At 41.7% G+C, this 16,037-nt stretch overlaps 1 protein-coding gene across 1 annotated transcript; it reads left to right on the plus strand.

The window, feature by feature from the left end:
- Nucleotides 1-1,577: 1,577 nt before the first annotated feature.
- LOC123081557 (BURP domain-containing protein 4-like) lies at nt 1,578-14,857 on the plus strand. Its single transcript, XM_044504119.1, has 10 exons — nt 1,578-1,647; nt 1,884-1,934; nt 2,129-2,182; nt 2,258-2,311; nt 2,391-2,441; nt 2,517-2,579; nt 2,656-2,664; nt 2,791-2,844; nt 3,280-3,658; nt 14,548-14,857. The coding sequence occupies exons 1-10, from the start codon at nt 1,578-1,580 to the stop codon at nt 14,855-14,857; spliced, it is 1,095 nt and encodes a 364-aa protein (XP_044360054.1).
- Nucleotides 14,858-16,037: the final 1,180 nt, after the last annotated feature.

The raw sequence follows: 16,037 nt of genomic DNA on the forward strand, positions 1-16,037 counted from the left end.
CTAAACATTTTCAATGTCTATATCAATTAAATATATTTTATATAATACATAGGTTTATATTTAAATGTTTTATTTACTAATCATGGTTTGTATGTATAGTATTTTAACACGTAAATATTTGAACTTAATTTTATTACTTATGGTTTACAAATATCTTAAGTGTATTTATTACTTACATTTTAACGAATATTTCATATATAATGCACAAGTTTATATTTATTAATCATCATCTGTATGTATAATATATTTAACACATAAATAATTGAACATAACTTTATTACTATTTTTAAACAATATCTTAAAAAAATAGCGTGTGCAAATGGACCGCAGTATATGCTGCCCATTTAAGCTCCGCATGTGTTGTCTTCCAATAAAAAAAAGTATTTCTCAAAAAAAAATGTTTGGTTAGGCCAACCCCACGACCAAACATGTATCCCAAATTTGGTGGTTTTTAATGAATAAAGCTTGGTTCTACCCCTAAAAAACAAAAAAAGTTTGTACCCCTAAAAGAAAGTTTGTTAACTTCCTCAGAAATAATATATAAGTTAGTTATCTGTGTTATATAGACTAACCTGGAGGTTGTATTGGCTGGAGTGTACCGTGTTAAACCTGTTGTTTGCAGGTGAGTCCCAGCGACCCTATTTTCTATTGTCAATTGTCGCATATAATGGTAGTACTGTTGTCGGGTTTTTCTGTAAATAAAAAATGTGAAGGAATTTTGTGCAAATATGTGTCGTGGTGGTTGGCTTTCTCTGCAACTAAAAAAATTCTGAATGTTGTAAAACTATCTCGTGTCTGCTGCTACTACTCACTGATAAGTGGTGCCATACAGATGGATATGCGACATACGTGTACTGTGACTGTATATGCATGCTGAGTCAAGTTAAGTGACTACAAAACTGTATTTTCAAAGTTTTAGCATCAAACTAAACATGTGATGTAAGTTTTGTGACTTCGGGTGATATTACCTAAAAAAATCCACTCAATTGTTTCACATCGTTCAGTGCCATTCCGTCCAGACTATCCAAGAGATTAATTTCTAAGAGTAAAAACCCACTTATTATGGCAGTTAATTAAAGCCAGTGATTTTGGGGAGAGATATCATGACAGTTTTTTAATGGTACTTTTGCAGTTAATCAGTACTAAGGAATAGGAGTAAAATGTTTCCTCACGAATTATCTTTGGTCAGATACTATGGCACCAGGAGGAGTACAACGTTCCCTTAGGAACTAAGATAGCCACTCCCTCCGTTCCTAAATATTTGTCTTTCTAGAGATTTCAACAAGTGACTACATACAAAGCAAAATGAGTGAATCTACACTCTAAAATATGTCTATATACATCTGTATGTATTAGTCCATTTGACATCTGTAGAAAGATAAATATTTAAGAACGGAGGGAGTAATATTTAATTTCTTTCCATATATAGTTTCAAACTATATATGGAATGCGGTAAATGCTAGTAAAAATGGGTGTTTTTTACCTACCACAACTAAAGAATGGCCGAGCTGTATAAATAGGCAACTAGACCCTTCCGCCCCCTCACCCAACGAAATTCAATTCATAGTGATCTAGAAATGGCGATCAAGCTTATAGCAGTAGTGTTTTTTTTTCTCGTCCCGGCCTTTGCTGAGTCCAGCGACAGGGGTGAACCTCCATCTTCTCGTAAGTACTATTGCTAGCATTACCAAGTTGAGGGTGTGTCAAGTCTGAATCACCTCATATAGTTTGTTATTTCCTGCAGAAGAAAATGCTTTTGGTGCGAGCGCTTATGCGGTTCACTGGGATCCAGATCATGCACATTCTAGTAAATACTTGTGCTACCTTCCCAAGTTGACAAATTTGTTAATTGTGAGTCAACGCCTAACTCTTATTTACTGTAGAAGAAAACGGTTTTGGTGAAAGTGCTTATGCGGTGCATTGGGATCCTCCTCGTAAGTACTTGTGCTACCTTACCAACTAAAGAAATTTGTTAATTGTGAATTAATTCATAGGTTGTTATTTCCTCTAGAAAAAGACAATTTTGGTGAAAGTGCGTATGCGGTACATTGGGACTCCCCTTCAAGTAAGTACTTGTGCTACCTTGCCATGTTGAGAAAATATACTCATAGTTTGTTATTTCCTGCAGAAGAAAAAGGTTTTGGGGCAAGTGCTTATAAGGTGGATTGGAACCCACCTTCGAGTAAGTACTTATGCTACCTTACCAAGTCAAGAATGTGTTAGTCTCGATGAACTCATGGTTTGTTATTTACTGCAGAAGAAAAAGGTTTTGGGGCAAGTGCTTATAAGGTGGATTGGAACCCACCTTCGAGTAAGTACTTGTGCTACCTTAGCAAGTAGAGAATGTGTTAGTCCCGAATGAACTCATGGTTTGTTATTTCTTGCAGAAGAAGAAGGTTTTGGGGCAAGTGCTTATAAGGTGGACTGGAACCCACCTTCGAGTAAGTACTTGTGCTACCTCACAAGTCGAGTATGTGTTAATCCTGAATGAACTCATGGTTTGTTATTTCCTGTAGAAGAAAAAGGTTTTGGGGCAAGTGCTTATAAGGTGGATTGGAACCCAGAAGATACACATTCCAGTAAGTACTTGTGCTACCTCACAAAGTCGAGAATGTGTTAATCCGGAATAAAATCATAGTTTGTTATTTCCTACAGAAGAAAAAGGTTTCAGCGAAAGTGCTTACAAGGTGACTTGGAGCCCAGAAGTTGCACATTCTGGTAAGTATTTGTGCTATCTTACCAAGTTAGTCCTGAAAACTCATGGTTTGTTATTTCTTGCAAAATAAAAAGGTTTTGAGGCAAGCGCTTATAAGGTATCTTGGAGTCCAGATGGTGCACCTTCTGGTAAGTACCTGTGATATCTTAGCAAGTGGAGAATGTGTTAATTCTTAATCAACTCACATATTATTCCCCTCAAAAGAGAAAGGATTTGGTGCAAGTGCTTATGCGGTACATTGGGATCCAGATCATCCACCTTCTGGTAAGTACTTGCGCTACGTTTCTTATCAAGTGGAAGAATGTGTTCGTTCTGAAGTAACTCATACTTTGTTATTTTTGTAGAAAAAACCGTTTTTGATGCAAGTGCTTATGCGGGACATCGGGATCCAGATCATGCACACTCTTGTAAGTACTTGTGCTACCATATCAAGTTGAGATTATTTTTAATATGATGTGTTAGTTTGTTAATACTCATGAAATAGATATGCATTTAATCTCCAAAATTAACATTACTATGTCAGTATTTCAGCTAAACTGTTGGTTTAATTAATAACAATGCAGCTTCCTACATTCCTGAAGCACCAACAAAACACAAGCATATAAAAGTTCAAACCGGCATGTTATTCCTGGAGAAGAATTTGCACATCGGCACTACACTTCCTAAAGGAACCATGTTTGCACGAGATGGTGCACCAAAGTCTGTTCATTTTGCCTCTACTCCATTGGAGTCAAAGTACTTGACAACCATCCTTTCACATTTCATGATACCTCATGGCTCGACCAAGGCAAAGCAGGTAGCTGACCCCCTTCGTTCATGCGGCAAACCGGTTGACAAGGAGGAGCCTCACATGTGCTTCTCATCTCGTGAAGCAATGTCAAGGTTCGCCACCAGAGAATTAGGGGTCAGTGGTGCACGAGCAGCCATTACAAGTGAAAGATCGTGGATGTCGCCTAGAGGGGGGGGGGGTGAATAGGCGTTTTAAAATAATTACGGTAGAGGCTCGAACAAATGCGGAATAAACCTAGCGGTTAATTTGTCAAGCACAAAACCTACAACAACTAGGCTCACCTATGTGCACCAACAACTTATGCTAAGCAAGGTAAGCAACAAAGTGATAGCAAGATATATGACAAATAACAATATGGCTATCACAAAGTAAAGTGCATAAGTAAAGGGCTCGGGTAAGAGATAACCGAGGCACGAGGAGACGATGATGTATCCCGAAGTTCACACCCTTGCGGATGCTAATCTCCGTTTGGAGCGGTGTGGAGGCACAATGCTCCCCAAGAAGCCACTAGGGCCACCGTAATCTCCTCACGCCCTCGCACAATGCAAGATGCCGTGATTCCACTAAGGGACCCTTGAGGGCGGTCACCGAACCCGTACAAATGGCGACCCTTGGGGGCGGTCACCGAACCCGTACACTTTGGCAACCCTTGGAGGCGGTCACCGGTACCCGTCAAATTGCTCGGGGCGATCTCCACAACCTAATTGGAGACCCCGACGCTTGCCCGGAGCTTTACACCATAATAATTGAGCTCCGAACACCACCAACCGACTAGGGGGCCCAAGCACCCAAGATAAACAAGCTCAAGGGCACCAAGCACCCAAGAGTAATAAGCTTCTCAACTTGTAACTTCCACGTATCACGTGGAGAACTCAAACCGATGCACCAAATGCAATGGCAAGGGCACACGGAGTGCCCAAGTCCTTCTCTCTCAAATCCCACCGAAGCAACTAATGCTAGGGAGGAAAATGAGAGGAAGAACAAGAAGGAGAACACCAAGAACTCCAAGAACTAGATCCAAGGGGCTCCCCTCACATAGAGGAGAAAGTGATTGGTGGAAATGTGGATCTAGATCTCCTCTCTCTTTTCCCTCAAAAACTAGCAAGAATCCATGGAGGGATTGAGAGTTAGCAAGCTCGAAGAAGGTCAACAATGGGGGAAGAACACGAGCTCAAAGGATAAGGTTCAATGGGGAAGAAGACCCCCTTTTATAGGACCTCCCGAATCCAACCGTTATGCTCACAGCCCGCATCGAGCGGTAGTACCGCTTGACATCACGGTACTACCGCTAGGGGTAGCGGTACTACTGCTCGGGGTAGCGGTACTACTGCTTGCGAGCGGTACTAAAAAATTACATCCGTGCCTACCACCGCTGGACTTGTGACGAGATTTTGGTCCCGAGCGGAAGTAGCCACGGAAGTAGCCGCGGTAGTACCGCTCCCAAGGGCGGTAGTACCGCTCCCAAGGGCGGTAGTAAAAAATTACTTCCGCTCCTACCCGCGGTACTACCGCTGCAGCCTTTTCAGAACACCAAAACTGCCACAACTTCTTCATTCGGACTCCGAATTCGATGAAACCAAGTTTGTTGGAAAGCTAGCGACAAGGGCTAACACAATCTTGAAAGAAATACCAATAATAAGCAAATGAGAAAAGGCCCAAAAGAAAATGGTGAGAACCCTTCCTCGGAGAAGACCGGTAAAACCTCCAACACCGAAAACATCATAGAAGACGCATGCAAACTCCGTTTTCGATGAACTCAAGCTTGTCATAAAGATGACCATAAGCTCTAAGACTCACAAAGAGAATCAAACAAGAACCAAGAAACATGATGAAAGGATGCAATGGTTTGAGCTCTCGACGAACGATACGATCAAGCTACTCACTTGAGAGCCCCCCTTGATAGTACGGCTATCGATCCTATAACCCGGTCTCCCAACTACCACCATGAGACCGGTAAAATAGAAAACCTATCAAGGGCAAACATTTGCCTTGCACATGGTCCAGTTGAGCTAGATGATGACGATCTTGACTCCCTCAAGTTGGACCACCTTTCTTGATTGCATTGGCTCGATGAAGACTAGATGATTGCTCCCCCATAGTTCACTATGGGTGAGCGACTCTTCGGCACATATTCACAAGTCCATTGACACCACAATGGATGGCAAGATTCAAACTTGATTGCTCCCCCATACTCCATTATGGGTGAGCCACTCTTTGTGTTGCTCCACTTGAACTTGCACACTGCAAACTTGATGACGATCACCACTTGATGTCATCCTCCATGGGTTGTATGGGATCTTCCTCTTGACGCAAGACCATGGAAACATACCTAACCCCACAAAGAACTCTCACGTAGACCATGGGTTAGTACACAAAGCATAATGGACAATGCTTACCATACCATGGGAACACTTGGTCCCACTCGGTACATCTTCTATGCTTTGTGAGTTGATCAACTTGATTCACTCTTGACTTAGTCTTGATCAACCTTGAATCTTTCCGACTCTCTTCATTTGGATGATGTCTTGAAGGTAAATATGAATGATCACACAATCTTCTTCTTCAAGACATGCTTGCAATAAGCTCAACACTCACATGACCAATCTTTGGATAATTCCTTAATAGCACCTTGGTCAACCCATAAACTCCTTGAAACCAACACATGGACTTCAAGAAATGCCTATGGAAACATCCTTCAAATATAACTCGATGCAACCATTAGTCCATAGAGATTGTCATCAATTACCAAAACCAAACATGGGGGCACCGCATGTTCTTTCAATCTCCCCCATTTTGGTAATTGATGACAATCACTTTCAAGAGAGTTTATACAAGGAATTATGCATCACCATGCAATGCAACAGCCAATGATGCATGAGAATGAGATGCAAATACTATGGAGCAAAACTAAAGCAAGAGGAGATAACTCTCTAAACTTCTCCACAAAACTCTCTGAAACTCCTCCCCCATTGGCATCGATTGCCAAAATGGGTGAAAAGCTTAGAATGCCAATATAAGGAGTGTTCCTCCATAAATTGCGTATCTCTCAAAAAGAGAGTGAAATGCCATACACAAATCCAATGGTAAATACTTGGAGGAAGACAAACTATATTGAGGCACAAAGATTGCTAAAGAATGATATGACACAAAGACATAACAGAGAGAGACACAAGCAATCATACCAATTGAAGCAAGCAATCAACGGATATCAATTGAACCTACTAGACCAATGATCCTACATGCAACAAGAATAAAGATATTATGATAAACGCAAAGGAGTGTTCTAAAGAAACTAGAGAAGCTCCCCATGATTTGTGCACACATAAGAATTTTTGTATTTGAATACAAAGTGCACAAAATAGGATCATAGCTCCCCCAAAATCAATAGAAACTCACATCCAGTGCAAGTGAGCATATAGGAAACAAAGCCTAGCGCTTGCAACAAGTACATGGTTGAGCAACATGTAAAAGAGGCAACTTAAGAATAGGCTCAACCAACATTACGTGTGTGAGTCATGGCGAAGCACTTGAGAGGACTAAAATTAGGATGAGCATTAGGCATCAACATAGTCTTGAAATAATGAGGCACACGGTGCAAGGCCTATCATTCACACACACACAACTAGCAAGTGGGTTCACAAGCTTACTAATAAGCATATAAAGAACTTATGCTTGTGACAACCCGTGGTGAAGATAGAAGATGAAAGCCTCATCAAGACGAGGGATGCCAATTAAGATGGCAAAAACCTTGTAAAGATAAGCATGAGGAAAATAATCTTCACCACACAAGAGTGCATCAAGATGCAACGATAGAGGACACACACTCAAGGCAAGAGCTTTCACGGAGCCACCAAAGAAATAACATAAGAAAGACAGGGAGGACGTGAAAGAAAGGATATCAACTAGAGATGTAATTTCTCTCAAGTGTATAAGGTTCTATGTAGACGAATATATCTACAAAGAAGGATGTACACCCGAAATAGATACAACACGAAGGAACAAGATATCCACAAGGAAGTCATAAATATACCAATAAGATATTTGCTTGGAAGCATAGCACTTGGCTAGATATGGTCTTATTGTATATAAATGAATTCCAATCACACATCCATCAAAGACATCACAACGAGCAACAAGAGATCATCATTGGGATGCTTTGAGAAAGGAAACAAGTATCACAAGATATGAAATGAATATCATGCCAAGATGCAACCTACACAAGGTTGAATGCAACAAGGGAAAGCATGAATAGATACTTGTTACCGAGATATCATTGGAAGGAAGTAGTAGATACCTAGTAGTTCATTGATCATCCTAGCTTGACTCCAATATGCACATGGTGACAACACCTTCCTTGTGAGTGAGCCGAGCATCCAATGTATCTCCAAATGTTCCTAGAAGAACAACACAAACTAAACGGTACCCACACTCAACGGGACCAAATAGTTAGAAACACCAATACATAGGACAAACTCCACATAAATATGTGCATATAGATATGATAATGAATTTCATGCACATCTCATCCAAATTGAGACTAGGTGGAGTTTCCGCTATATATCGAGTCAAAGAAAGAAAGCATGCCAAATGAAATACATGAAGTAAACATGCAAGCTCAAGACTTTCAAAACCCGAAACCAAAAGACGACGAAATGCCAAGTGAAAAGGATACCAAATGGAGAAATCATCACTTGGAAGATATCATAAAGATACATCAAGGAATGAGATATCCATTGATACCCACTAAACTAAAGATGTCAAACTCCCAAAGAGAGGATGGTTCCAAACAAACCAAGCTCTCGACAAAGTTTCATGATGGCACAAAGTACCAAAAGAAAAAGGCTTGCCTTCCACCAACACACTTGATAAGGATCACAAAAAAAAGTGTTCTAAAGAAAATAGAATAGCTCCCCCACGAGTTGTGCATTATATAGGATTTGTATTTGAATACAAGAAGCACAAGGTGGGATCACCGCTTTCACTATATCTAGAAAACACTAGACAAGAACAAGAAATAAACAAGATCCACAAGTGGTATGGAAGACAACGGGAGTTGACACAAACCTTGGCAAGAGAAAAAGCAAGTAAAACAAAAGCCAATGTAAAGATGATCAACAAATTCTACCACACATAAGACTACCAATTGTCAAAGACAAGAAGTATTTGGTAATAATTCCCGGTGGTAGATAACAAGGATATCCGACATCATCTTCACACCAACCACAAGCAAATTGCAACTTGTAGAGCTAACATGCCACCTAGGAACAAGATAATCTACAATATCAATTCTAGGTGACAATATCTCAATTGTACACATTTTCTAGGCTTGTAATATGCACTTAACATATTACTCCCCCATAATGTGATACCAATAAGAACTTAACAAGAGGCAATAAGAGGAACAACCAAGAGATAATTAATGGACTATTTAGAATTTGAATTTCTCATGAGAGATATACCACCTAGCGACTAGATAATATTGTAATATCAATACTAGATGGTATTCCTCATGTACACACATTTATAGGATTGTGAGGTGCACAAAGCACATCACTCCCCCAAAATGGGATGTTCCATCAATCTCTCACACGAGCCAACTAGAATACAAACAAGAAGCATAAAGGCTCAACGCATGACACACACGTACATGATGTGCAAACCAACACACACATACTTGATTGCTCAAGGTAAGCACGTTGGAATCACAACATATACAAACACATGCAAGGAACAAAACCAAAACATGCAAGGGGGCAAGTAACTTTCAAGGTAAACAATTTTAAGTACAAGTTACCGCAAGGAGGCACATTGGATATAAGATAGAAACTTGATAATCCAATTGACTTGGCTTGAGACAAAGAGAATGATGAAGTCCCCTTAATTCTTCATAATTTAGCCAAGTCTCCAATGCCCTCCAACAACACCTATTGATCAAGTTTGAGCTTGTTGGTCCCCAACCAAGTTGGGTCCTAAGAGGTTAGTCACAATAGGTTTGGCTACCCAAATGGTTCTTTTCTTGACACCACTTTGAGTACCAACAAACTTGGCAAACACATTGCCAACCTTATCCGTCCCAAGAGAATAGATATCATCAATAATAATTGGGTTGGATAAGTTACCACTAGTGCATGAAGAAGCGACGTGACCTTTCTCACGACATAAGTAGCAACGTCTACTCTTCACTTTCTTCTCATTTGATTTCTCAACTTGAGAAGCATTAGCTTGAGTCTTCTTGGGAAGAGGCCTTTCTTCAACTTGAGGTTGAGCATGAGAATGCAATTGTAGCCGCTTCCCTTGTTGCTTGTCACTAATAGCCTTCTTCTTCAATGGGCAAGATCTAACATGATGCCCTTCAATTTTGCACTTGAAGCAAATAATCTTGGCCGAATCCTTGACTTGTTTTTGGCCCTTCTTCTTGTTGATCTTGGACTTATTCTTCTTGTTGGAGTTGAATCCAAGTCCACCTTTGTCATTGGGGGATTTTTGCACACTCAAGATATTGTTGAGTGTGGATTTCCCTTGATGACTCTTTTCCAAGTCTTTCTTCAAGGAAGTGACTTGGGCCTTGAGCTCTTTGATTTCCTCTACATGGTTAGTCTCAACACAAGTACTAGAGGAAGTATAAGCTTCATCATTAGAGAAACAAGGCAAGGAAAGCAATTCATCGCAAGATGTACCAACATTGTGAGTAGATGAATTACAAGGACTAGCACATGGCAATATACTATTTTGACTAGAAGTAGTGCTAGTATCCACATGAGGCTCACTAGATGTTACCTTGGCAATCATGGCCTCATGAGCTATGTTTAGCACACTATGGGATACTAGAAGATCATCATGAGAGCTTGAGAGCTTTTCATGACTTTCTTCCAATTTCCCATAATTGCTAGATAGCACCTCAAGTTGAGCCCGTAGCTCAACATTCTCCTTCAAAATGGATGCTTCACAAGTAATAGAATTAGTAGCACAAGCATCATCATTAACAACAAGAGGAGAAGGCAACTTGGCAAGCTCTTTGAGATAAGAAGCTTCAAGTTGGGCATGAGACTCGGTGAGTTTGATGAGCTCACCCTTGATGACCCTTGAGCCATTTTCGAGGTGCTCAAAATCCTCAAGGAGTCTAGCATGAGCAACTTCAAGCTTAGCATGTTTAGTTTTAAAAACATTGGCCACCTCAAGGGCTCTATCAATAGATTCCTTCACTCTAGACAATTCTAGAGCAAAAGTCTCCTCAAGAGATTCCTTGGTCGTTTGTTCAAGTTCAAGAGCTTGAGAGAGGTCCGCAATCTCATTAGCGTAATCACGCCCATGACCTTCCAGTTTATCAATGGTGACCTCATGCTCCTCAAGACGAGATTCCAACTCATCAATATATTTCTTGCTCTCAATAGCAATGGACATGATTTCCATGAAGTTGGAACGAGCAATTTTACTTTTATGAAGAGCTTTAAAAACCATTTCCCCCTTAATTTTTAAGGAGGTAACATTATCATTCTCTTCATCATTATCCTCATCATCATTAGCATCAACATCATCATCAAGAGACATATTGGGGTACAAAGTAGGAGATACCTTTGACGCCTTAGCCATAAGGCAAAACGCAATAGATGATGATGTAGGATCCCTTGAGGCAACATTAAGCACCACATCTTGTTCCATGGAGTGTTCGGTTTCCTCTACATTGTTAGCACAACAATTCGAGGAAATAGATGCATTTTTATCATGGCAACAAGACATAGCAAGCATTTCATCATGATATTTAGTCAAGCAATTTCTAGATGATATGCAAGGACTATCAACACAAGCATGTGAAACATTTGGAGTGCTCGAAGTGTTAAAGCCCAAAGAGGGAGCATTACAATAATATAGTGATGAAGGATCATCCACAATAAGCATACTATCATCATTGCAATGACCAACACTGCTCACCATATCATTAACTTGTGGCAAACCACATGTAGGTGAAGTAGTAGAAGTTGAGAAGACTATATGACCGGAGGTGGAGGGAGAACAACCATCCCCACAAATCTTGGACACACCATATTTATCTTGAAGCTTTGTCCATAACTCATGAGCATCCCGGAACGGCATGAGTTGAAATGTAACTACATTGCTCAAAGCATCGAAAAGCACATTAGAGGTTTGAGCATTGAGATAAGAGTTTTTCTCATCCTCTAAAGATAATCTTTGGGGATCCTTTGGAGGAGAAAAACCCATATCTACAATTCGCTCTAAATTTGGGTCCATGACCCTAAAGAGATTAAGCATGCGAATAACCCAAACATCAAAATTTGTGCCATCGAAACTAAGAGTGTCAGAGAATCCTAATCCTCTAGTCGACATCTTTACTATCTAGGCGGTTAAGCCCAACAAAGAGAGACGAGGCTCTGATACCAATTGAAAGATCGTGGATGTCGCCTAGAGGGGGGGGGGGTGAATAGGCGTTTTAAAATAATTACGGTAGAGGCTCGAACAAATGCGGAATAAACCTAGCGGTTAATTTGTCAAGCACAAAACCTACAACAACTAGGCTCACCTATGTGCACCAACAACTTATGCTAAGCAAGGTAAGCAACAAAGTGATAGCAAGATATATGACAAATAACAATATGGCTATCACAAAGTAAAGTGCATAAGTAAAGGGCTCGGGTAAGAGATAACCGAGGCACGAGGAGACGATGATGTATCCCGAAGTTCACACCCTTGCGGATGCTAATCTCCGTTTGGAGCGGTGTGGAGGCACAATGCTCCCCAAGAAGCCACTAGGGCCACCGTAATCTCCTCACGCCCTCGCACAATGCAAGATGCTGTGATTCCACTAAGGGACCCTTGAGGGCGGTCACCGAACCCGTACAAATGGCGACCCTTGGGGGCAGTCACCGAACCCGTACACTTTGGCAACCCTTGGAGGCGGTCACCGGTACCCGTCAAATTGCTCGGGGCGATCTCCACAACCTAATTGGAGACCCCGACGCTTGCCCGGAGCTTTACACCACAATGATTGAGCTCCGAACACCACCAACCGACTAGGGGGCCTAAGCACCCAAGATAAACAAGCTCAAGGGCACCAAGCACCCAAGAGTAATAAGCTTCTCAACTTGTAACTTCCACGTATCACGTGGAGAACTCAAACCGATGCACCAAATGCAATGGCAAGGGCACACGGAGTGCCCAAGTCCTTCTCTCTCAAATCCCACCGAAGCAACTAATGCTAGGGAGGAAAATGAGAGGAAGAACAAGAAGGAGAACACCAAGAACTCCAAGAACTAGATCCAAGGGGCTCCCCTCACATAGAGGAGAAAGTGATTGGTGGAAATGTGGATCTAGATCTCCTCTCTCTTTTCCCTCAAAAACTAGCAAGAATCCATGGAGGGATTGAGAGTTAGCAAGCTCGAAGAAGGTCAACAATGGGGGAAGAACACGAGCTCAAAGGATAAGGTTCAATGGGGAAGAAGACCCCCTTTTATAGGACCTCCCGAATCCAACCGTTATGCTCACAGCCCGCATCGAGCGGTAGTACCGCTTGACATCACGGTACTACCGCTAGGGGTAGCGGTACTACTGCTCGGGGTAGCGGTACTACTGCTTGCGAGCGGTACTAAAAAATTACATCCGTGCCTACCACCGCTGGACTTGTGACGAGATTTTGGTCCCGAGCGGAAGTAGCCACGGAAGTAGCCGCGGTAGTACCGCTCCCAAGGGCGGTAGTACCGCTCCCAAGGGCGGTAGTAAAAAATTACTTCCGCTCCTACCCGCGGTACTACCGCTGCAGCCTTTTCAGAACACCAAAACTGCCACAACTTCTTCATTCGGACTCCGAATTCGATGAAACCAAGTTTGTTGGAAAGCTAGCGACAAGGGCTAACACAATCTTGAAAGAAATACCAATAATAAGCAAATGAGAAAAGGCCCAAAAGAAAATGGTGAGAACCCTTCCTCGGAGAAGACCGGTAAAACCTCCAACACCGAAAACATCATAGAAGACGCATGCAAACTCCGTTTTCGATGAACTCAAGCTTGTCATAAAGATGACCATAAGCTCTAAGACTCACAAAGAGAATCAAACAAGAACCAAGAAACATGATGAAAGGATGCAATGGTTTGAGCTCTCGACGAACGATACGATCAAGCTACTCACTTGAGAGCCCCCCTTGATAGTACGGCTATCGATCCTATAACCCGGTCTCCCAACTACCACCATGAGACCGGTAAAATAGAAAACCTATCAAGGGCAAACATTTGCCTTGCACATGGTCCAGTTGAGCTAGATGATGACGATCTTGACTCCCTCAAGTTGGACCACCTTTCTTGATTGCATTGGCTCGATGAAGACTAGATGATTGCTCCCCCATAGTTCACTATGGGTGAGCGACTCTTCGGCACATATTCACAAGTCCATTGACACCACAATGGATGGCAAGATTCAAACTTGATTGCTCCCCCATACTCCATTATGGGTGAGCCACTCTTTGTGTTGCTCCACTTGAACTTGCACACTGCAAACTTGATGACGATCACCACTTGATGTCATCCTCCATGGGTTGTATGGGATCTTCCTCTTGACGCAAGACCATGGAAACATACCTAACCCCACAAAGAACTCTCACGTAGACCATGGGTTAGTACACAAAGCATAATGGACAATGCTTACCATACCATGGGAACACTTGGTCCCACTCGGTACATCTTCTATGCTTTGTGAGTTGATCAACTTGATTCACTCTTGACTTAGTCTTGATCAACCTTGAATCTTTCCGACTCTCTTCATTTGGATGATGTCTTGAAGGTAAATATGAATGATCACACAATCTTCTTCTTCAAGACATGCTTGCAATAAGCTCAACACTCACATGACCAATCTTTGGATAATTCCTTAATAGCACCTTGGTCAACCCATAAACTCCTTGAAACCAACACATGGACTTCAAGAAATGCCTATGGAAACATCCTTCAAATATAACTCGATGCAACCATTAGTCCATAGAGATTGTCATCAATTACCAAAACCAAACATGGGGGCACCGCATGTTCTTTCAACAAGGATTCATGGGAATGAGACCCCCAACTCCATGTACGTTGTGGAACAGATCACCCAACTCAACAATAACGTGGTGCCATGCCATCCTATGAATTTTCCGTACGAGGTTTTTTATTGCCATCGGTCGAAAGAGGTGCAGTCTTTGAGGGTGCAACTCAAGGGTTTGAAAGATGGCATGCCGCATGTGACGGCAATAGCCATGTGTCACATGAACACATCTAATTGGGACACCCAGTACTTTGAGCTATTAGACGGAAAGCGTGGTGAACGTATTTGCCACTACATGCCTACCAATTACATCATGTTCTATTAGATATATTTAAAGTTCCTATTGAACTATGTAATCTAGTTATCCGATCAATAAAGTGTGCCGAGTGGCTGTATTTTTGTTAAAAAATGCTTAATCTAGTTATCAGATTCTGGGAGTTTTTGGACTGCTACCGACCAAGATTTTCTTTTATTGCATCCCAAGTAACTCTAATTAATTACCAATGATGATGCACGTGCGCATTATTAGTTATGCTTCTCGTCTGCTCGGACGAGCCATTGTTGGCTTCCGCCACCCCGTCGATAGTCAAGGAGAGGTGGACCTATGTCATCTTGGTCGTCCCTAGTGAAGGAGAGATAGGTCCACAATGTCTCGGACGCTGCCATTGGAAGATATAACTTCAGGAGAAGAAGGGGTCACTGCTAGGCGATACACCGCCACTGATCCTCCTCTAACCGTATACCCCGTAGTGCGGCACTACCGGAGAAACGAGAGAGGGAGTGGCGCAATCGAGAGACGGGCTAGAACATGGTTAAGAGTGAGTGGATGGGATTATGTGTTGTTCCGCCGATTTAGAGGAACTGTTGCATTCCAGATTTGAGGGTTACATTCCCTTTTACGGAATGGGTGCATTCACGTTCTCTTTCCCAACCAAACATAGGAACGCGTGCCTGGGGCAAAACTGTCCCCGTTACTTTTCATGTGATGTCACCATCTAACGGACCCTTAGATACTGTATGGGGAAACACGACTTGTCGTGCATTGCCCGTAGAAGTGATGGGCAAACCAACATGAATAATCAAGTTGAAGATCAATAAACTTTTAACAAGCACCGATTATACATATAAGGTGAGATATAAGCATGTAAATATTCTATTCACAATAAGCTAATTTTTTTTGTAATTGATTTGACTCCATTGTTTTTTAACACAGTACAATCAAAGACGGTCACATACACGCACATATACTCACCCCTATGAACGCACACACGCACACCGACATAATATCTTGAGCTTGACGAAGTCATCACATGTGCCTCGTAGTTAATGAAAACGTGTCCTCCCGCTGAACAAACATCGCCGAAAATCCTGAAATATATGCAGGTAAATGCGTGCACCAGTGCCAAATTTAGAACTTACACTCTGATGGTCTAGTTTCACCACAAAGAACCTAACCATCAGAGTTAGGCTCAATTGTCATTTGGCTCCATTGTTAATTATTATGA

The sequence above is a fragment of the Triticum aestivum genome, chromosome 4A (assembly GCF_018294505.1).
Source record: "Triticum aestivum cultivar Chinese Spring chromosome 4A, IWGSC CS RefSeq v2.1, whole genome shotgun sequence".
Taxonomy (NCBI): Eukaryota; Viridiplantae; Streptophyta; class Magnoliopsida; order Poales; family Poaceae; genus Triticum; species Triticum aestivum.